The sequence below is a fragment of the Glycine soja genome, chromosome 11 (assembly GCF_004193775.1).
Source record: "Glycine soja cultivar W05 chromosome 11, ASM419377v2, whole genome shotgun sequence".
Lineage (NCBI taxonomy): Eukaryota > Viridiplantae > Streptophyta > Magnoliopsida > Fabales > Fabaceae > Glycine > Glycine soja.
Window position 1 is genome coordinate 38,856,489 of NC_041012.1, and position 21,638 is coordinate 38,878,126.

Here is a 21,638-nt window from a genome sequence, read left to right on the forward strand (position 1 = left end):
ATCTGGCCTCTAATATTTGGAACCCAACGGGCCTCCAATATCTGAAACCCAAAGGAAAATATGGTGCTACAATCTGTGACCAGCCATATGTCAGTTGCTTCTCTGCATGCAAATACAATGCATTGCACGTATTAAATTTACAGCTTGCACATGGGATATGCAAACCAAAATGAATAAACGTCAATGGTGGCCAAGAGGTTGCAAATTGCAATGGCATATCCATTGAAGATATAAAAAGAAACAACTTTTGAACAGAAATTCTTACATATTAGAATATATCTTTTTCCTCTTAAATTTTGTGAATTAAGAAGAAGCCAAAAATGAATTCTTTTTCTGCACTGCAACAAACCAAAATGATGTTTAAACCAAATGGATAAATCAAACATATCATATCCAATTAATGGGGTTGTGAATGATTGAAATAACATACCTGAGTCTGGAAATATTCAAAAGGGTCTTTGAGAAAATTGGTTTTTGTCAACCAATGAAGGTGAAAGCTTGAAGCTTTGATAAATATGCATTGAATAAGAAAATAAAGAAACTTGGAAATTCATTTGACAAGCAAAATGTGATGGTTTTTGGAAGTGGCAACAAATCACAGGTTTCGGGGAAACGAGACAGATCTGAATTTTGTTTTGTTCCTAACAAACTTTATAATTCTAGAAGATAAAAATAAATATAAATCCATAGGCATTAAAGGTTAACGTGGAATTTGCTATAGATTCTAGGCAATGAATTGACTTTTTTTAAATGAATAATTAACAGGATTGACACACCAACTAACGAACATGAATGTGTACACCCTAGCATGGCGTGTATCTTGACATGTGTAGTACATGAAAAACTTGGCAAATATTCAAGAAGAACACACAGTCAATATCAACTATGCAAAAGGCTAGCTACCACCCAAAAATAAAAATTTCCATCTTTTTCTTTTCCAAGTCAATATTAAAAAAATCTTTATTTTCCGTCCTTAAACTTGAGTAAATTAAATTTGAATTTTGAATGGCACTTTAACAATTTGAATGCCTCTTCTTAAGATTTTAATGATTCTATATTTAGTTTGGGAAATAAATAGTTGTTTTGTTTTAAAAATATTTATTCAGCAACAACAACTACTTTTACAAAGGTCTTTAAAGTATTTATGTCAAATAATTTTTATGACGTGTGTTTACTTGTGTCAAATAATTTTTATGACCTGTTTACTTTTCAATTACATAATTACCACTTTATTTTCAATTTGTTTCCGGCCAGTTTTCGAAGATTTTTACATGAAACAAATTAAAAACGATGTAACAATTTTATAATTAAAAAGTGAAAATAGAAAATGAAAAAATAAGTAAACTTATGACGATCTCCCAATTCTTGCAGAATAATAAATATTTACAATCTCTAAATATATGTTAATATTATCACTTAATTCATATAATTTTTTTTAAAATTTTGACTAATTTAATTGTGGATTTATATTTTTAAAAACAACCCGCAATGGTGTAGGTCTCGTTGCATTCACATTAGTGAAAATAACCATTTAATGAAAAAATTCATATTCGATTCTCACACTATGTATAAAATTCTCTTCAATAAGTAATAATCATGCACCGCGAGAAAAATTACTTTCTAACCTAATAGATTAAAAGACATCTATGATCTTCGACATAAGAAAAACTTTTTATTTTTTTTTCTATTGAGGGATTAAAATAGTCATTTACTCGTCTAAATGTGCTTAAAACAGATCATAAATAATTCCAAAATAGGATTTTGTTGAAGGATAACTCTTTTGCAGTCTTTGATATGCTTTCCTTTCTTTTAGGGTTTGTTTAGTGACAAAAATAAGATATGATAAATATTTTATCTTGTTGCATTTTTGTTTGCATATCAATTTGACACGACAATTATTCCATCCATAATCATATTTTGTTGGTTATGTGTATTTTTTATCTTGAGAAGAAAACAAAGTTATCAAAAGAAAATTGAGTTAAGATTATTCTGTTGGTTTGTATAGACACACACATATATAACTTTTTTAATCAACATATTATCTTTTATATTCATATGATAATAATAATTTTGACACATATTTAAATTATTTTATTAATTAAAATATTACAAATTCAATATTTTTATTAAAATACTTTTTAATAATTATGATTTTTAAACCTTATATATTTTCTTTATAATTTTAATAAAGGCTAATATAATTTTATATAGTTCAGTTAAAATTATATTTTAAAGATTTTTATAATTTGAAAAAAATAAATAAAAATTTACTTTGTAGAAAATTATATGTACTTTTAATGAAACAATAATTTTGTTATTTGAACATAATTTATATTATATTTTATTGTTTCCTAATTTTTACACTCTGATGCATATCAAACATTAAATAAAATTATAAAATAAATATTCAATTTAGTGCGCTGCCATTTGAGTTCTTAAATTAGAAAAAAAATAAAATTTTATCTCTCAATTTGTAAAAAGTGAGATAAATCTATCCCACATCTATTTTCTCAATTTGTAAAAAATGACCAAAATTGCGTGACGTTGTTGGATGTATTTGAAAGAAGTAATTTGTTACAAAGTTTTGCTTCACATTGAGTTTGGTGTTGAAAAAGGGAGATTTGGGCTGTGCAATGACTCTTTGGGGGGAAGAAGAAGAAATAAAGCTTGATTGGGGGAGAAGAAGTATCTGTTGGGAAAGAAAAATGAATATATAATAAAGGTTGATTGGGGGAGAGGAAGTAACCGTTAAATTTCAACGGTTAGATTTCGTCATACAGTAAAAAAAGGACATTTCAAGTTTTGTTCTTTTGAATATTTAAACGAAAATTTAATTAATTCAAATCAGCAGCACACAAAGCATTATTTTAACAGTCAAATATGCCCAACAATATCATGTAGGTTTGATAATTTCGTTTAATATAAAAATTAAAAAAATAATGTAACAGATTTATTACATTTTTAATAAATTAAAGGAAAAAAATTTATTTTTCCATAATTTAAGGACCCAAAATATTTTAACGCATTAAAATTCAAAGTAATAAATGGTGTATTTAGTAGGTTCTTATCTTAATTCTTCAAAGTAAACTCTTTCTTTCACTTTGTATTAGCTTTGCTTGGTAACTGGATTGTGGCAATAAATCCAAACACATCGTCATAATCAATCAACATATTTCCCCTGACGACGTGGCCTCGCCTCGTAGCATCTCCAACAACACTCCCCCATTTGACTGTGTTTTGCTTGAATTAATATTGTTGGTAATCTCATTGAACTTTTAGGAGTTTAGTGAACTTTTCAATGTCATTGATTGATTCTGGCTGATTGAATTGATTTTGTTGCTCAAACAGTGTAAATGGTTAAATTTAGGTGTTTTTTGAGAGGTGGTATTTAAAATTTGTTGAATTGTGTTTGTCTATGATTTCATTTGAAATTCCGCTGAGAGCGGTACTTACATTTAGTGTTTGACTGTATTTTTAATAGGATTGTCTTTGAATAAGGAAATTTGTGGGCAAAAAGAAATGATTGCATCTGAATGATTTGGGGATTTTTCTTCTTCTGTTAAATTGGTTTGAAATGGTTATTCAATGATTATTTTTCTTCCGTTTTAGTTGTTTAGTAATTCAAGTATATTTTATAGATAGATTGAGGTTACATTTCTCAAATCTTGGTTTTAGTCCAAAAGCATATTTGGTGTGCTTGTTGTAAGTTGCATAGGACTGGATTTCAGGGGTGTGATATGGCGAAGGATAACTAGGATGTGGTGTTTCTTCTTTCCCCTCTTTCTTAATCGAGATATGGCCTGGAAGCTTTGTTTAGTAACTAGGAATGTGCTTTGTGGTTTCCTTCACAAAACAGTTTTGAGTTAAAGTGAATTCTGATTCATATGGTCACATATACAGGTTCTATATTTACAGGAGCTCCTAGAGTACATACGATGCATATTGTTCATATATAAGTTGTACCTCTCAATAACTGTACATATCAACTTTGTAACCACCGGGTAGGTTAGATTCTGTTCAGAAAAACTCAAGTCTCACATCAATTAGAGATAAGACCACAATAGAATATATAAGTGGGAGGCAACCGTCACCCCTATGAGCTAGCTTTTGGGGTTGAGTTAGGCCCAAACTCAAATTCTAAAATGGTATCATAGAGCCAAGAGCTTAACAGCAAAGTTGATCCTGTGATTCTGTGTGTAGGTGCTTGACACATGGATGCAGCCAGATTCGTCACCATCAGTGTAAGGTTGTCATGCACTAGTTATGGAAGTTTCATCCAAATTCCTTGGGTTCATCACTAATGTTTTTAAGCAATTGACCTCTTGAGTTATACTCTTTTGTATATGCTGTGAGAATTGTCTGTTTCTGTGATATAATCTCTGATGTAAGGTGTGAGGAATATTATGATTAAATCTATGCTAGTGGTTGAGCTAAATGTTTCGGAAAATGTACTTATAGTTGTCTTTAAATTTTTAATTGAAGATGTTGCATACTGAATTACACTGGTTATGTTATGCCTAAGGTCTAAAATAAGCCTTGAAGTACACTGCAAAACACACATCAATGGAGTCTCTAGTTCTTCAACTCCATGAAATCTCAGCAGTCAAATTTGGCAATTTCAAGCTCAAATCTGGCATCTCCTCACCAATCTACATAGACCTCCGCCTTGCTATATCTTATCCTTCTGTCCTCCGGAATATTTCTCAAACCCTTATTTCCTCTGTCTCTTCCACTTCATTTGACCTTGTCTGTGGTGTCCCTTACACTGCTCTGCCCATTGCCACTTGTGTCTCTGTTACTCAGAACATCCCCATGGTCATGCGCCGCAAGGAAATAAAAGATTATGGCACTTCTAAAGCTATTGAAGGAGATTTCAAGCATGGCCAAAGTTGCTTGATAATTGAGGATCTAGTTACTAGTGGCACATCAGTTTTGGAAACTGCTGCACCACTGCGTGCCACAGGGTTGAAGGTCAGTGATGCTGTGGTTTTGATTGATAGAGAGCAAGGTGGGAGAGAGAATTTGGAGAGTAATGGAATCAAGCTGCATGCAATTCTCAAATTGACTGAAATGGTGAAAATTTTGAGGGAAAAAGGAAAGCTTGATAAGCAGATGCTAGGGGTTGTTATGAGATTCTTAGAAGAGAATCAAAAGGTCGCTGCTTTGGCAACTACAGCTAAGGTCAAGGCCTTCACATTTATGGAGAGGGCTAAGTTGTCCAAGAATCCAACAGGAAAGAGGTTGTTTGAGATAATGGCCAAGAAGGAGAGTAATCTGTGTTTGGCTGCAGATGTTGGAACTGCAGCTGAATTGCTTGAAATTGCTGACAAGGTAAGAACTTGGTATTTATACAAAGTGGGAATTTTTTTAACTAGTCCATGGCATTTTGTTTGATCACTTATTCACAGTGAAAGTGTTGGAGAGGTTTCTTAATTTAAAAAATGGGTTGAAAACTGTTAGATTCCTGTTCCCTGAATTGTTATCATCAGTGAGATTGTGGACTTATAGTTAGAAGTTTACTCCTGGTATAAAAATTATTTAAACTAATTTGGTTGTTCTTTCATGTCAGGTTGGGCCTGAGATATGCTTGCTGAAAACTCACGTTGATATTTTACCTGATTTTACTCCTGATTTCGGTTCTAAGCTTCGCTTGGTATAGTGCTAAAAGCAGCCTAACATTTATAGTCTTGAGTAGATTTTCTAATATTTATTGAAAGTAGAATTTGATGCATTTGAGGATGTTATAAGAATTGCTAACATTTGAACCTATTATAAGATTATGAGAACATGTTTACTGAGTTCTCAGGAAACTTAGTACATTTCTGTTTTAGTTGTTTCAATATATGTTTCTTTCTGTTGAAGATTGCAGAAAAACATAACTTCTTAATCTTTGAGGATCGTAAGTTTGCTGACATTGGTAACACGGTGACCATGCAATATGAAGGGTAAGATTTTCCTACCTATTTTGGATTCATTTTCAGTATCAGTCCTTCTGTTTTTGCTTTTAATATGACATCCTTATGCTCTGATATCTGCAGAGGAATCTTTCATATATTGGAATGGGCTGATATAGTAAATGCTCACATTATATCTGGTCCTGGAATTGTGGAAGGACTGAAGTTGAAGGTCTATGCTCTAGTCATAACATTATCTTGACTGTGGCCAGACCAAAAATGCTAGCCTAACCCGTCTTGCGAATCATATTTAGGGTTTGCCTCGTGGAAGGGGTCTATTGCTGCTTGCTGAAATGAGTTCAGCTGGTAACCTTGCCAAGGGAGATTACACCACTGCTGCGGTGAAAATTGCTGAGGATCACTCTGACTTTGTTATTGGCTTCATCTCAGTCAATCCTGCATCATGGCCTGGAGCACCCATAAATCCCTCTTTTGTTCATGCAACTCCTGGAGTTCAAATGGTGACTGGTGGTGATGCTTTAGGACAACAATATAGTACACCGCATTCTGTAAGTTTAGCATGTTGCAGTGTGTATAATAAAGTGCAAAGTTAACCATATGCATTGTCAGTTAGTAACTCAAGTTTTAAGTTGATAGGCGATGGATCATAAATGGTTTTTCTTAGATTTAGAAGAATTTTGCAGAGAGAAAAAATGTAAAGGGAACAGGAGAGAGAGGGTGAATAGTTTATTACTCTTGCAAGCAGTCATCGGATTATACCTCCTGCCTATGAAGTATTAAGTTGGAAAAGAGTGGTTACTATATTGTCTTGTTAACTTAACATCATCAGATTCTGTGTATTCTTAATTATAGTGGACATAAATTTGTGGATATTTTGGGCTTATTAGAATACCTAAATATTTCCATTAAAATGTAATAGAAATGAAATGATACAAAACGAATTATTGGTTTGCTTCCCTTGGCAAGATAACTTATTTCTCTAGCTTTAGTATGACAATCACCCACCCCTTCATATTCATGTGTTGAAAATGCCTTAATGCATGATTTCTTTCTAATCCTTTCTGCTCCTTGTGTATGGATCCTCTGCAGTGCTTTACTACTACATGAGATCTTAGTCCTCAATAATTTTTATTAATATAATATGTTTCTATTATAAAGTTGGGGTTTGAAAGAATAAATGGTGAGATCATGACATTTGTCCATGTCAACTTTTTTTTTTTTTCCCACTCTAGGGGATCCAATCGATTCTCATGCTCCTTTGTGTTGTTTTGCATGTTTGCATACTCTTTTATTTGAGCTTCTTGGCTCTTGACAATTCACCAAATGGTTTTTCCAGGTTGTCTATGATGGGGGTAGTGACATTATCATAGTAGGTCGTGGCATCATCAAGGCAGCAAATCCAGCTCAGGCAGCTCGCGAATACCGTCTTCAAGGATGGAATGCGTATTTGGCTAAGTGCAGCTGAAGCCTGCATTCTCAGACTAATTGGATGAGGCTAAGTTGTATTTCATTTCACCTCAGTATATATATAACTTCTAAAAATGTAAGCAGCACTTGAGTTTTCTTTTCTTTTCTTCTTGTTTCCTTCCCTCCCATTTTGGATCTTCCAAACGAAGTGCTTCATTTTATGATTTTCCTTAGCATGTAATAGGTTGAATAATGCATTTCACATCAATTTTTTACATCTTTTTTTCTTTCATGGGACCAAACTAATGCATACCATTCAATGTAATTAATCTTATGGATTATTGATCCACATGGGATCAATTACCAAATATTGACTGGTTTGGTGTGGTCTAAAATATATTACCGGTATTTTTTTAATTTTTTATTGGATTAATCCTAATGTGTTATTAACACATTTTCCAATTCAATTAGCACAAAATTTGAAATTAACTAATTCACAACTTAGCTTTTTTTATTTTTATTTTTATTATTATAAAAGTTGGCTTACCATTTTGCCTAACCCAATTTAACCAGTTGTGGTTAATTTTTTTTAAAGGCCTTAAACCCATTTTTTTAACTAAGTGTTTGGTCATCTAAGCGACACCACCCAAGGATTGATTTCTATCATTAATCCAATTTTTGCTACAAAACCATTATAGCCTCTGGATCGACTTGATGTATATGCCTGCCAGATTAAAAAAATCTAAGTGATAAAATAAAAAGATCAAATCTACAAATTGTCTAGACTTAACTTTTCTTGCAAGCTACTTTCAAATCCTTTATGTCTGTCAGATTAAAACCCACCTCCGCACCTTGTTTAAAACACTAAATCCGTGAGCTCCTTAAGTTGCTGAAGTGCAATCAGATTTTTTAATCTCATTTACTTGTTGAATATATTTCAATTAAATAATGATCAATAACTTATTAACATTAAAAAATCACTCCTTTTGTCCCATAATAATTATGGGATAAGAAAAAAAATCCAAAATTGTTTATTATTTTAACTTTTTAATGTAACATTAATTATCTTTTTCTATTTTCTTATAATATTAATGGTTGATAAAAAATTATAAATAAATTAATGATGATAAAATTAATTTTTTAAAATTATTATTTATTGATTACTCCTTTTGGTCTCTAATATAAGTAACAAAGTAATATCTTATTTTTTGTCTCAAATATAAATAAGTAAAAATTAACTAATTTTATCTTATTAAATGAGACTATTTTTAAAATGTTCTTCATTTTAAAGATTTTTTTATGTTTGATATCAAATTTTAATGAAGGTTAATTTAAGAAAAAAAACTTATTTTTTGCTTTAAGATTAATATAATTTAATAAGATTAACTAATTTCTTAATGTAAAATCATTTTTTTTTTCTCATAACAGAGATCGGAGGAAGTACTTTTTCTTATTCCGTGTAAGTAAGAAAACCTAGAATAATAAATATTATAGCACGGAAAAATATATTATTTGTACAGTTCTATCGTACTGCATGGTCTATATCTAGTATTTAAGAATTTCAAGTGGGAAAAATTAAGGGAGTGTTTGGTTTGATTATTTTTTGTTTTTGTTTTTATTGAAAATAGAAAATGGTGATAAAAATGTGTTTGGTTGAATTTTTTTTTTCATTTTTCAGTAAAAATATTTTTTCAAACGAACCAAAAATTTGAAATAATAAAATATCATTTTAAGTTAAAACCAGGAATTTCATTTTAGATAAAATGAAAACGTGATGACGGAATGTAATTTTAAACAAACCTAAAAATACATTTCCTTTTGAAAATGCATTTTCAGTATTTTTATTTGTTGAAAACAGAAACAAGACGTCAAACTAAACATGTTTTTAGAATTCTAATTTTTTAAAAATAGAAACAATTTTCAAAAAATAAAAACAAAAAATAAAAATACAAACCAAACATACTCTAAACTATTCTACGTTATTACATTCAATGCGACAAAATAGAATAATATAGTATATAAGAATTTCACGCGAGAAAAACTAAAGTATTAAAACCTCCATTATATCTTTTTTTAAGACAATCCTCCATTATATATCTAGTATATAAGAATTTCGCATGGGAAAAACTAAAGTATAAAAACCTCCACGTGGGAAAACCTAAAATATTAAAACCTCCATTATTGAAAGCTACGGACAAAATAGAAGAAAGAGATAAAAGGAAAAATAAGATTTCAATGGTAGGTCCGTACAGTAAAGTGGAGAGAAATATCAATAACTATTAATAAAGAAAATCATTTCTAGTGTATATATTTTAGTAGACAATTTTATCTTTAAATTACTTCTTAAAATTTTAAATTTTCTTCTAACTTATATTAATTTCTCATTATTTTTATATTATTTTTTTTATTCTATCATTTTTTTATTAATTATATTTAACTTTTTATTTTTTTATTATTTAGAAAATTTAGAGAGGCAGAAGTACAACTCTCCCCCTCGTGATGAATAAATATTTTTGATAAAAATTAAAATAAAAACAAGTATTTATAATTTAATTATTTTATTAATATCAGTCCAAAAAAGTATGATTTAACCATAGAAAAACCAAATCTCTTGCCGGATGTAGCTTGGTTATTGATAGAGTGAATACATTTACTATTTCTTGACATATCTAACTTTAATAGCATTGATAATTTGATCCTAACTTATTTTAAAATATTTTTTGAAATAAGATATTTATCTTGAAATGAAAAATAAGATATATATATATATAAAAGTAAAAATCTGAAAATATGGGTATTGGTAAAATTTTATGTTGTAAAATGGAAGATCTTTTCAGCAAAATTAACTTCCAATCAAACTCCATTAAGTGAACAAAATGGACAAAGATAGCACAAAAAGATGGTCATCCGCAAGGTTCATAGGATTTAAATATCCTATATCTGTTTGGTTCTTAAATTCTATTGTTTGCTTCGGATTTAGAGTTGAAAATTGAATTCAATAAATGACATCAGATATTTGGGATGTTTCTTATTTACTCAAATATCATATATTCTGATATTAGAGATAGATGATGGAGGATGATATGTTATGGTGGAGCGTCAATATTTATATTTATGAAGGTAATTGGATGCTAGGTTTGACGGTAGGACAAATTGCATGGTTCATTATATAGCAGTGAAATTATATGAATGTGGGAGAGTATACCCTAGCATGCCAAGTGGTTTGGCAATTGAAATGTTTTTTTGTTTGTTTTTGGTTTTACATGTACCTTTATACATCAATATGGACAATAGAATATTTATAACTTTCTTTGGTTGACTTTAGTTTCCCTGTGCAAGGTTCATTTTATCTTTTAATGAAATTCTTAGCTTATAAAAAAATCTTTTCTTTAATACTTCATCCTATCTTTTTTTTATATAAAAAAATATCTAATTCATCAAAATTAATAAAAATAAATTAGTTAACTAATAATATTCTAAATCAAATCTTATTTAAAAAATACACATAAAAGTAATGGTAATATTTAATGATATTATACATAATTCAAGGAATGATATTTTTGTTACCAATAAATGCATTTGTATTATTACTAGATCAATAAATACATTCATTATTGTGAAAAATGGATGAACATCTCTCATAATAAATTAAAAATATATATATATATATATATATATATATATATTTTTTTTTTTAACAAGTATACATCTTAAAGTGAATCAATGTTTCTTATAATTAGAAAAAAAAAAACAATAGACTCAGACTCATTTATTTATAAAAATGACCGGACAAAGTATTAATTAGAACATAAAACTTTTCAAAAGATTAAAGCTTTGCACCCACTGCATGTCTTTCATTTCTGGCATTTGCCAAAACAAAAAAAGTGAACGTGCCCTACATGTCCAAATGTTCAATTATTTCCTTTTAACTCAGACTAATGGTTGATGCCTATAAAACCTATCTCATGGTCAGCTAAATTCTCATCAAACTACTTATGGAAAATTATCATTCATATTCTAGCTACTCCTATGACTTTAACCGGTGGCCAACAACCAAATGAAGAAGAGAAGCTAGTTCTCTCCCTTCCTAAAGCGAGGTGTTGGTCATCCCCTTATGTTTATCTATTCCAAGAATTCTGGTGCCCATCAAATGTTATTCAAAGATTAAAAGTTCTCAGAAAAAATCTCAAGGGAAAGAAAGTGATGTCCTTGTTGCCAGCTTTCCAAAGTCAGGTACTACCTGGTTGAAATCCCTTATTTTCACAACTATCAACCAAAAACACTTCTCCCCCACAGAGAATAACCATCCATTCAAAGCACCAACCAATTTGGCAAATCAACATCAGGGAGCCTATTTGAACCCATACAACGACTTGCAAAGTCTACAAACTTGACCAGAAGCTTGAGTTTGAAACCCTGGAGGAAGTTTCACGTACATGCACCTCCTCTTCAAGGTCCATATGCAAGAAGTCATTATGAACATCCATTTGATGAAGCTCCCATTTTCTAGCAACTGCAATAGCAAAAAAAGTACACACAGTCACCATCTTTGCTATTGGGGTGAAGGTGTTTCATTGTAATGTTCATGTTCTTAATCGTAGCTGGTTTGCCTGCAACATTTTCTCAAGTGCTTGCAATCATTGACATTCATAGAACAAAAATAATATATATAGAACACGTTAAGGTTCTAAATCTCTATCGCGTAATCATCATAATGATTAGAGGTACAACTTCCTGTTCGTGTATTTGATGTAAGGATAAGCAAAGAGAGTTTGCCTCCTAAATTACAAAACACAATTAGAAGACCAGAAGGTACATATATCACTACAAACGAGTTTCACTACAAACTATCAGCCTATATATAATTGCTAGTGGAAGGACATCTCTCTCCCTTCACTGTTCTTTCCAGATCCTACCAGTAACCCTTAGCTTCAATTCCTTCCGGTCACCACCGGAAAAAAAGAGGGCCATATTCCTCTGAATGATGAGACCATCAAAACTGTCACGAACCTTGCGGTGGCTGTCCCTGATGCTTCTAGGCACCCCCTGCCAAATCATCTTCCTCCCATTTCCACCTACCTCTAAACTGTAGCTATAATTCTTTGCCTCATCATCATCACCCATAAACCGCAAAAAGGCTATGTAGACAGGAGCCATTCCTAGTTGAAAAGCTTCAAAATGTAGACAAAAGTACTGACCAAAGCAGCTGAAGACCTAGAAACCAATGTGTATAAATCAGCTCAAACACAAATTCTGTCAAGAAATTAAAAACAAATGCATAAAAGGCCATTGTATAGACACTTAGGAAGGCAAAGAAGCAATGCTGTAAATTAATAGTTTCTTGAGAATACAACTTTGAAAAAAGATGCTCATAGTTTCCAAGATGTTCCAGTATTGGCAATATTGGATTTTTCTTGTTTAAACATAAGTTACAAGGTTTGCTTAAATTTTATATACTTATTAACTGATGAAGACCAATGCACATAGATCCAAAAACATGCCTCAAAAGTACACAATCTACCAAGCACTAAAAGTCTAGTGAATTTACTGAGTCAATAGAAGGCAGGCAGAACAAAGTTTAGAAAACAATACCGTCAACATCCATGTGGCATTTTCAACTTCTTGCGGATTTGATTTGACGTAGCGATGGTTAAAAGTGCTACCATTGTGCATGTCCACTTTATGGTCATCTTTCAGATGGGCCACCAGGTAGGGTATATCACCCATAATAGAGCATTCCGAACCAGCATATGGACAGTTGTAAGGTCTATGTGCACATTGCGATTCATGTTTTAGCTTGCTGTAATATGGATATATACCGATGCACCCAAAACCTTGATATTTACAGGGAAGTTCCAAAGACGCAGCCACTTTCTCCAGTGCCAGGCATCTGATATTGCCAAGCTCGTGCCTACAAGTAGGGCACCGGTTATGGACCCTGGGTTTGCAACCTGAGCATATAGTGTGACCATTTGAACACTGCAATAGCGACAGAGGAATACAAGTTAACTAAATTTCAAAATAAAATTGATTTTGAAACCAGTATAAACCAAAAGAGTTACATATAGAAAATTTGACTAGTTTCTGCTAGAAAAAACATTCAAGATTCTCAGAATATATCAGCTAGGTAAGACGAGAGAATTACTTTTGAATGAGGAAATCAACACCCTCACACTCAGTTTTTTGCTTATGGCATGTCACATAAACCATTATTCTAGTTTGGCTTACTATTAGAATGAGAATTCCTTTTCCCTTTTGTTTCAATCTTGTTAATAAGCAGCTGCACCGTGCCCTGATCCCAGTACTGGTCAATTTCACATTTTTGTTGTAATTAATTTATCAAATTACACTTTGAACACACCAGTAATTTTAAGTTACAATCGCATGCTTTCCCAAGAACCCAAAAAATCAACAATGAACCATGAATACATAAACAACCTGATGGATTGGAGGGTACATGGCATTCAGGCATACAGGGCACTCTAAAAGCTCACGAACACTGCTTGAAACAGTTCCATTAGGTTTAAGAGCAGTTTGGGCAGGATCATTTAATAATTCACCAACATCTGTTGACTCTTCATTTTGAGGAGGATCAACATCGACTTTGCTCCGTATATCATCAAAGAATAGATTGCTTGATGCCATGCTAGTAAAAGCAACGACTGGCTGCCCTGTGAGTGGGGGAAAAAATATTAGAATCAATCAGGAAGGCAGAAACTAAAATTCTACAGAGATTCTTTTTACTTTCACCAAACAGTTAAAATTATAACATAGCAGAACAAGTAAGCTATTAAATTCACATCTCTAGTTCATTAAAAACAACAACAATAAACCAAGCCTTTCCCCCTGATGTTGACTGTAAATGGATCAAACAACACCATAATATTCTATAGGCAAAAAAACCACTGACAACTATATCATGAATCCATCTTTCTATGTTGAACCTATCACCCTATCCTGATGTTCCATTGAGAGGATCAAAGATGCATCATGGCATTCCCCAAACTCAGTTTTAAAACAAATTTACAAACTCTGGCTTATGAAAGCAAACGGAACACATCAAGCAGCCAAAATGCATCAGCATTAGACATTTAAAATACATTCCTACAATTAATTATTTCTCAACTTCACTTTTATAATTGACCAATTGGGAAGTCTTATTTCCTATCCTGCAAAATGTATTACCATAAAATAGAATATCATAGAATAGAATAATATGAACAGTTTGCCCAATATTTTTCAAATATTAAATATTCCGCCAGACATAAATCATTAACATTCCATTCGTATGCAGGATTTCTCTGTATAAGTCAAGATTCATTTTCTTTGGGTGGGTATTAAGGGTGGGATATGGACGTATGGCCATGTATGGTGGGCTTTGGGTTGGTAGTTGAGACACTCAAAGGCTTGTTCTTGTACGTGGTTGGTTATTTGAGATGATCCTTAACCATGTATACTTTTAGCACTACTGGTGCTTCTCTAATAAAAATTACTATTGCCGAACAAAACAAAAACATTCCAAATGCTGAAGATTTAACGAAAAAGTTTAAATGTTTTAAAAATGGATTCTTCTACTTGATCTTTATTTCTGGCTTCAGAGCCATTTTTATGATACCCTTATTATTATGTAAAAAAATACTAACACTAGATGTTGGAGTCAGCTAAATGGATAAAATGAAGCCACTGTGTTTTGTCAACATGCAAGACCATTTTAATAAAGGTTTTTATTGATGGTTGGCATTGTGTTTTCTTTACTCTTTGACTTCTATTTATCATGCTATCCCTTACATGAATTAAGTAGAAATATACCATGATGGTAAAATGAAATTAACACTTCCAAATGAACAGAACAACAAATCTCTTGTAAAGTTTCCATATATTATACTGTAGAAGTTTATTAGATTAAAATAGAGAGAATCAATATATAAAAATTGAATATGGAAACCATCGAAAATTCCAATTAATAGGACAGATACACCACCAAAGGTTTTGAAACTACAATTTTAAGAGACATAACTGATTTGTATGAATATTAAGAAACAAACTAAGGAAAAAATAAGGTAAAAAGCATTTAATTGTTCAAGGCCTGACTGACTCACACAACTCCTTTCTAAGATTGCAGTGCTCAAATTGAGAAAAAAAAACATCTTGTATCAGGTAATGTACATCATTAAACTTTTTCACCAAAAGATTTAACCATGTAACACTTAGGTTGTCCTCTGTCCATAAGACTAGGAGCAAAGGGAACCAAAAAAAAAATTGTCAATGTAAAATTACAGGAAGACGAAGAACACATTGGCAGAAATTAAAAAAAAAAGCCTTTAATACTTGTAATAGAGCTCAATAGAAACTGATCAAAAGAAATGACAGTGTGAATTTATGCACTTATTAAAAAAATGAAAACTTGATGCGGAGCTGTGTTGGTTTTGATCAATCCTGACTAGGCACAAATAAACAAGCCCATGACAATACAGAAGAAAAAGAAAAAAGAAAGTTTATTAACAAGACCAGGTCATTGGTGGAAATTTGTAGGCATGGCCACATGGGTCATTGAACTAGTTTCAAAGTCAAAAAAGGCAAGAATAAAATGACAAAAAGTAAATACCCTATTAAAAATTGCCCCCTTCTCAAAAATAGCTTCCTAACATGAATTTTTATCTACTAAAACAAGCCAAGTTTTGTATCTAGCTTCTTGTATTGATGAAAGAGATCACATGAAAAAGGGCCAAAGGAAGAACTTGGAGGCATCCAAAAATACTCACTAGTCACAAAGATTGAAAACACCCACCCCTGTAAAAGAGCCTACCTACCTGGCATCAAATTGTGATCTAAACAACCTAAGACTCAGGAATCAAAACTACAAATGGTATGCATTCTCACCAAAATCTGATTACCCTTCAAGTAAATTCAATTTCTTAGGAAATGATATGTTTGAGATATGATAGTGGTAGAATTCCCATCCCTTCATAAACAATGCCTACATATACATTAAGCAGACCAATTTCTTTAGAATACAAGTAACTGCAAAAGACATGAGTTGTGCGCATCCCTCATGTTCTCCATTATTTTGCACTTTAAGAAGACATACAACCACCTCTTGAAACTAGCTTCTCCAATTATCGCTCAAGGAATACCTTGTATTTGATCCAAAAAAGCATTTCAGACAACTTTGAGTTTAGCCCAAGTCAAATCCCAAGAGGAAACAGTTTGTTTTCACAGTGGCCCTCAGCATTTGGTAGTAGGAAGAAAATTTTCCTTTGAAACAAAGTGCATTAGGACGCAAGAAACGCACAGTTGCAACCATGAAAAGGTAAAGTTGTAAATCACTTGCAAGGTATTAGAATAACTTCACCAAATAACACACAAACTAGACTCAGCTTCCAAAAGGGTCGTGTGATATGTGTTTTCCCATGAAAACCAATACTCACACAACAAGCGAAAAACATACTAAAGAATCAAAAGACTTGGTAGCAAAGCCAAGACCAACAGCAACACATGCATGAACACAAACAATCCAAGACACTTAATTTTGAACATTGACAATTCCACATAATCCAAGCCACCTAATTGACCAAGCAGAAAAAGGGAACAGCCTCGGCAATCCAAAGAACACGTCAAACATAAACCTTAAATAGAACAAACTGTTTCATCCATTCACACAATCAAAACCCTAACCTCAAACAACAAATTCATCATATTCCAAACCAAACCCACCACAGATCTACAACAAATACGAACAAAAATCCCCAAAGGAACACAACGCATGAATAAAACCTTAATCCCGCCAAAGGAATAATAATCATAATAATAGCGACAATAATAGAACCCCGGAAATGGACAAAGTAAAATCAAGTTGAAGAGAGAGACCTGGAATGATGGATTGATCAAAAGGGCATCACAGAAGAAGAAAATTAATGAAACCAGAGAGAGGGGGGGGGGGGGGGGGGTTGGTTTTAGGGGGTTTTACAACAGACTGTAATAAATGAAGAATGCGCGTCTAGAGTTGATCAAAGATTTTCAAATTAAAGAAAGAGAGAGAAGAGCGTATGTGAGCACGAAGAGAGAGAGAGAGAGAAATACAACATGGAAGAAGGAAAAGGCTTAAGAAAAAGTAGGACCCACCTATTCCTTCACTTGCCTTTTCTTTTTTCTTTTTCTTTTTCCCTTGTGTTTTCGTTTGAATTTCCAAACTGATGATTGTAGCCGTGACTCTTTCATCTTCACACCGCATTCTCGTTTCAAATAAAAAAAAATATACCTACTTCAATTTATCAAAAAAATAATAATTATACTTTATCTTATAAAATATACAAATCAACCTTATAAAGATATCAAAGTCAAAAACAACCTTTATCTTATAAATTGATTTTGTATAATAACTCATAATCCACTATTCCATTACTCTTAAAATTTTAAAGAATGAGTTAAATGAAGCTCCAAAGAAGAAAAGTGAAATGATTTCAAAATTTTGGGGTAGAGACATTGTATCGTTATTTAGTTGTTTTTTTTTTTATATAGGACAATGTTAGAATGAGTCAAATGAAGCTCGAAAGAAGAAAAGTGAAATAGTTTGAAAATTTGATAGGATATATAGTTTTAAAATATTATTATATTTATTTTTAATTAATATTAATTTATTTTAATTCTCTAAAATACTTCATAATAACATATATAGGTTATGTTTAATAAAATTAACACATAAGTCAATTGAAAACTTATAAATTATATAAGTTAAAAGTTGAAAAATTAAAAATTTATAAGTTATTTGATTTAATTGAAAGTGTTTAATAAGATTAATAAATAATTTAATTGATAAATATAAAATGACTTATTCAGTTGTGAATAGAAGTCACTTAACAAAAAGAGAAATTTTATTGTATACGAATTAAATTGATAAAGTAAAAATCATACAAGAAAACAAATTACATCATATAATTTTAAAAAATATATATATAAAATAATTTAGCAAATTAGGACATATTCAATTGTGCAAAGGATTTATTATATGCTTCATAATTTTGTTAAGATTTATTCAATGACATTTTTGGATCCATGCATTTGAGTAAAAAAAATGGCAGAAAAAAAAAGAGAGACAAATTTGTGTAACGCAACCAATGCCAGAAAAAAGAACTAACAACTAGGACAAATTAACAGCTCTCAAATTGTACCGCTATATTACACTTCTTTTATAAAACAAATTAAACATTTCAATGACCCCTACTTTAATTATGCAGAGTGTGCTATAGTTTGGATCTGTTGGAAGATTTGCACTTCTTTTAGTGAATTATATCTGTGGACTTGAATTTTTTTATAAACATAAAGAGGATTGTAACTTCCAGTAATTGCTTCTTTGTGAGAGCCCTTATCATACAATGAAAAAAGAGTCCATCAAGTAGGTCATGTGGAGACAGTCGAGTTGTTTTTGGATTGAATGTAATACTGATCCCTTATGGCTGGAAGGGGGTATCTTTATAGTGACCTTCATTTCAAAGGAATCTTTGAGTGTAATGTTTTCACGGTTTTTTTTTTTTGCTGAAGCTATGGCAGATGTTTTGGCGATTGAAAAAGCCATTTTCTACAGTTGGCCGAGATCATCTCTAGTTGGAAACTGATTCTGAGTTGCTTCTTCATGCTTATAGACATCTCCAAATCTGTGCATTGGTCTCTTTATACCCGTTGGATGAACCGTGTATAAGCACATTAACCAGATTAATTTTAAAATCTCTCACATTTACTTGGAAGATAATCTTCTACGGACAAGCTAGCTTCCTATGTTGCACAGTTTTTTTTGGTTATTCTTAGTGGGATTCCCCACCATCTTTTGTTCAACAAGAGCTTCTTTGATATAGACAAGGTTTCCTTTCTGTAAATTTCCTTAGTTTTTGCTTAGTGGGCATGGTTTGGCCCTCCCAATTGTTTGTAATTCTCAGCTTATCAATATTATTGGAGGGGGGTTTCTTTGGGGATGTATGTTGGAGTGCCAATTAACATAGTTGGAATGTCAACACCTTCATTCCCTTAATCTCCCTCTGGCTTCTCTTTTGATTAAAAAACAAAAAAACAAAAAAAATTGCTTCTTTGTGAGAAGCTTTGCTTTAAGAGAAAAATTCAAATGCATTGCAACTGAGTAGCCTAGTGCTCAAGTTTTTCACCGAACGGTATCAACCTTTTCAAGTTTTCTCTTTGTTGGAAGAGTTGTTTTCTCCATTTAATTAGAGTACTCTCCTCCTCTTTGGAAAAATATATTACTAAGTATGTGATATATATATATATATATATATATATATATATATATATATATATATATATATATATATATATATATATTATATTATGTCATAAATTTCAATGATAAAACATTAATGTGGTAAATTTATTGATAGAAAAAATCAAGAAAATTTTCATACTATCTAAAAAAATCTTCAATAATAATAATAATATAATTTTTAAAAGTTAATACGTGCTAATTTGCTCATTTCCATTTTATAGTAAACTTTATAGCATGATATTTTTATTCGTTACTAGAAAATATGTCTTTAATGTTGCCATTTTACATCAATTTTATAAAAATTATGTTAAAAAAAATATGATAACATAATTATAAATAAGTTAAATTCGTTAACATCGATTTTTTAAAAAAATCTGTTATTTGTCGATATTAATATCAAACTGATATCCTTAATGTTTTAGCTCATAGGTTGCATTGAATAAATATTTATATTATCTAATTAAAACTTATAAAATAAAAATTTGAATACATATTTTTATTTATAATAAATAATTGAAATTATAATATTATTACTTTAAATTATCGATGTTTTTTTAAAACACTATTAAAAATTGATTTACATACAAAGTTAAAAGAGTTAAAGATTAAAAAAATATAGTCTAAAATAATTATCTCAAAGATAGAATACATTAATTACAATAATGAAATCTTTTCAATGTCTCATTAAAAAAGTTAATTGTAGATTGGGAGAAAGCCTCCCATTTGACAAACACATTAAATAATTGTTAAATTTTCAATACATTAATTATATAATAGTGAAGACTTTTCAATGACCAATTAAATAATGCAATTTAGATTAGGAAAAAGTATTCAAATAATATTTATTATGTTTTATTTCAAAAAATAAAAATATTCTTTTATTTTACTTTTTTGCATGTGATATTATTATTTGAAAAATCAAAATTCACATATATATAAGAAATAAGTGAACATATTCAAACATTTTTTGTTATGATAGTATTATTTTGTTTTGACTTTAATTATTTTAAAAATTAAAATAAATATAGCAAAAATATTTTTTGTAGATGTGATGTTCTTATTTTTTTCGTAAGTAATAAATAAATGTATAATAATGAATAAATGAATGCATGAATCCAAACAAATAGATATGATAACCTTGAAATAAAATGAGAAAACAATAGTTAAGAAGGCTAGGAAATTATTTATGTGTCCTAGTTCTGGGGAGATTTTTTTTTGCATTTAATGACAAAAATATTGTTTGTCGTAACTTTAAAGATTTTTAAAATTAAAAAATAATAAAAAATTAAGTTTTATGTTATTTTTTAAATATGATATATTTTTAAAAAAATAAAAATCAATGTTATAAAGTATATTATAACATCAGTTTTTGTCAAAATCAAAATTATTTTTATATTTTTTATATATTTCTTATTATACAATATTAGTTTTGGAAAGAATTGATAATGTATATTAGTTTTAATATCGGTTTATAACTGATGTTGAAAGTGTAAAAAAATTAATGTTAAAAGTCTATTTTTTAGTAGTAAAAGTTTTATGTTATTTTTTTGAATATGATATATTTTTAGAAAAATCAAATTTGGAAAATAAAAAATGAAAGCACAAATTTGAATACCTGTAATTATAAAAAATATTATTTTATTAAAACTATAAATTATCATTTAAATGTCAGCATTGGCTTTCTCAAACTTTCATAAAAGGTTATATCTTTCTTTCTCTTCAATACTAAAATATACAGGACTCCATTGAAACTCAGATTTTTAAAAAAATTGTCAAGAATATAGGATGGATGATCTTACCTTCGAGTTTAGCTACCATAACATAATCGTGACAATGACCCAAAATATTAAGGATACATTCTTTCAACCATTGTGAGAAAAATGAAACTGCGAAGACTAAGCCTTTTTTTTTTTTCGTAACTTTGATGTGTGTGTCAGAATAAGTGAACTTTAAGAATGTTTTTATGAGTTGATTCATCTAGCCAGGCTTAGAGGGATTTGACAAGTATGAATTTGTATCCACAACGATCAATTGATAAAACTCAAATT

General features: G+C 30.5%; 2 protein-coding genes across 5 annotated transcripts; one reads left to right on the forward strand and one right to left on the reverse strand.

Annotated features, from left to right (window-relative positions):
- Positions 1-3,088: 3,088 nt before the first annotated feature.
- LOC114373822 (uridine 5'-monophosphate synthase-like) lies at positions 3,089-7,692 on the forward strand. 4 transcript variants are annotated; one of them, XM_028331366.1, is made up of 8 exons: positions 3,089-3,258; positions 4,201-4,246; positions 4,523-5,331; positions 5,570-5,653; positions 5,863-5,945; positions 6,039-6,126; positions 6,209-6,463; positions 7,252-7,692. In XM_028331366.1, exons 3-8 carry the CDS (start codon positions 4,564-4,566, stop codon positions 7,378-7,380), a joined length of 1,407 nt encoding a protein of 468 aa, XP_028187167.1. In that variant the 5' UTR covers positions 3,089-3,258; positions 4,201-4,246; positions 4,523-4,563; the 3' UTR covers positions 7,381-7,692. The 4 variants fall into 4 exon arrangements, with proteins under 4 accessions (XP_028187167.1, XP_028187165.1, XP_028187168.1 ...); XM_028331364.1 differs by lacking the exon at positions 4,201-4,246; XM_028331367.1 differs by lacking the exon at positions 3,089-3,258 and having other exon boundaries at positions 3,266-4,241.
- A 4,276-nt stretch (positions 7,693-11,968) lies between these two features.
- On the reverse strand, positions 11,969-17,377 carry LOC114377331 (E3 ubiquitin-protein ligase DIS1-like). Its single transcript, XM_028335792.1, has 4 exons — positions 17,190-17,377; positions 13,761-13,993; positions 12,915-13,301; positions 11,969-12,536 (listed from the first exon to the last, which is right to left on the reverse strand). Exons 2-4 carry the CDS (start codon positions 13,965-13,967, stop codon positions 12,216-12,218), a joined length of 915 nt encoding a protein of 304 aa, XP_028191593.1. The 5' UTR covers positions 13,968-13,993; positions 17,190-17,377; the 3' UTR covers positions 11,969-12,215.
- Between the last annotated feature and the right edge of the window lie 4,261 nt (positions 17,378-21,638).

Excerpts from the sequence above, each read along its gene's own strand:
- LOC114373822 (XM_028331366.1), top strand. The coding sequence starts at position 4,564 with ATGGAGTCTCTAGTTCTTCAACTCCATGAAATCTCAGCAGTCAAATTT. Across the intron at positions 5,332-5,569 it reads TGCTTGAAATTGCTGACAAG|GTTGGGCCTGAGATATGCTT; the intron begins GTAAGAACTTGG and ends CTTTCATGTCAG. Across the intron at positions 6,127-6,208 it reads TGGAAGGACTGAAGTTGAAG|GGTTTGCCTCGTGGAAGGGG; the intron begins GTCTATGCTCTA and ends AATCATATTTAG.
- LOC114377331 (XM_028335792.1), bottom strand. The coding sequence starts at position 13,967 with ATGGCATCAAGCAATCTATTCTTTGATGATATACGGAGCAAAGTCGAT. Across the intron at positions 13,302-13,760 it reads TGTACCCTCCAATCCATCAG|TGTTCAAATGGTCACACTAT; the intron begins GTTGTTTATGTA and ends TCGCTATTGCAG. Across the intron at positions 12,537-12,914 it reads ATGCCACATGGATGTTGACG|GTCTTCAGCTGCTTTGGTCA; the intron begins GTATTGTTTTCT and ends ATTGGTTTCTAG.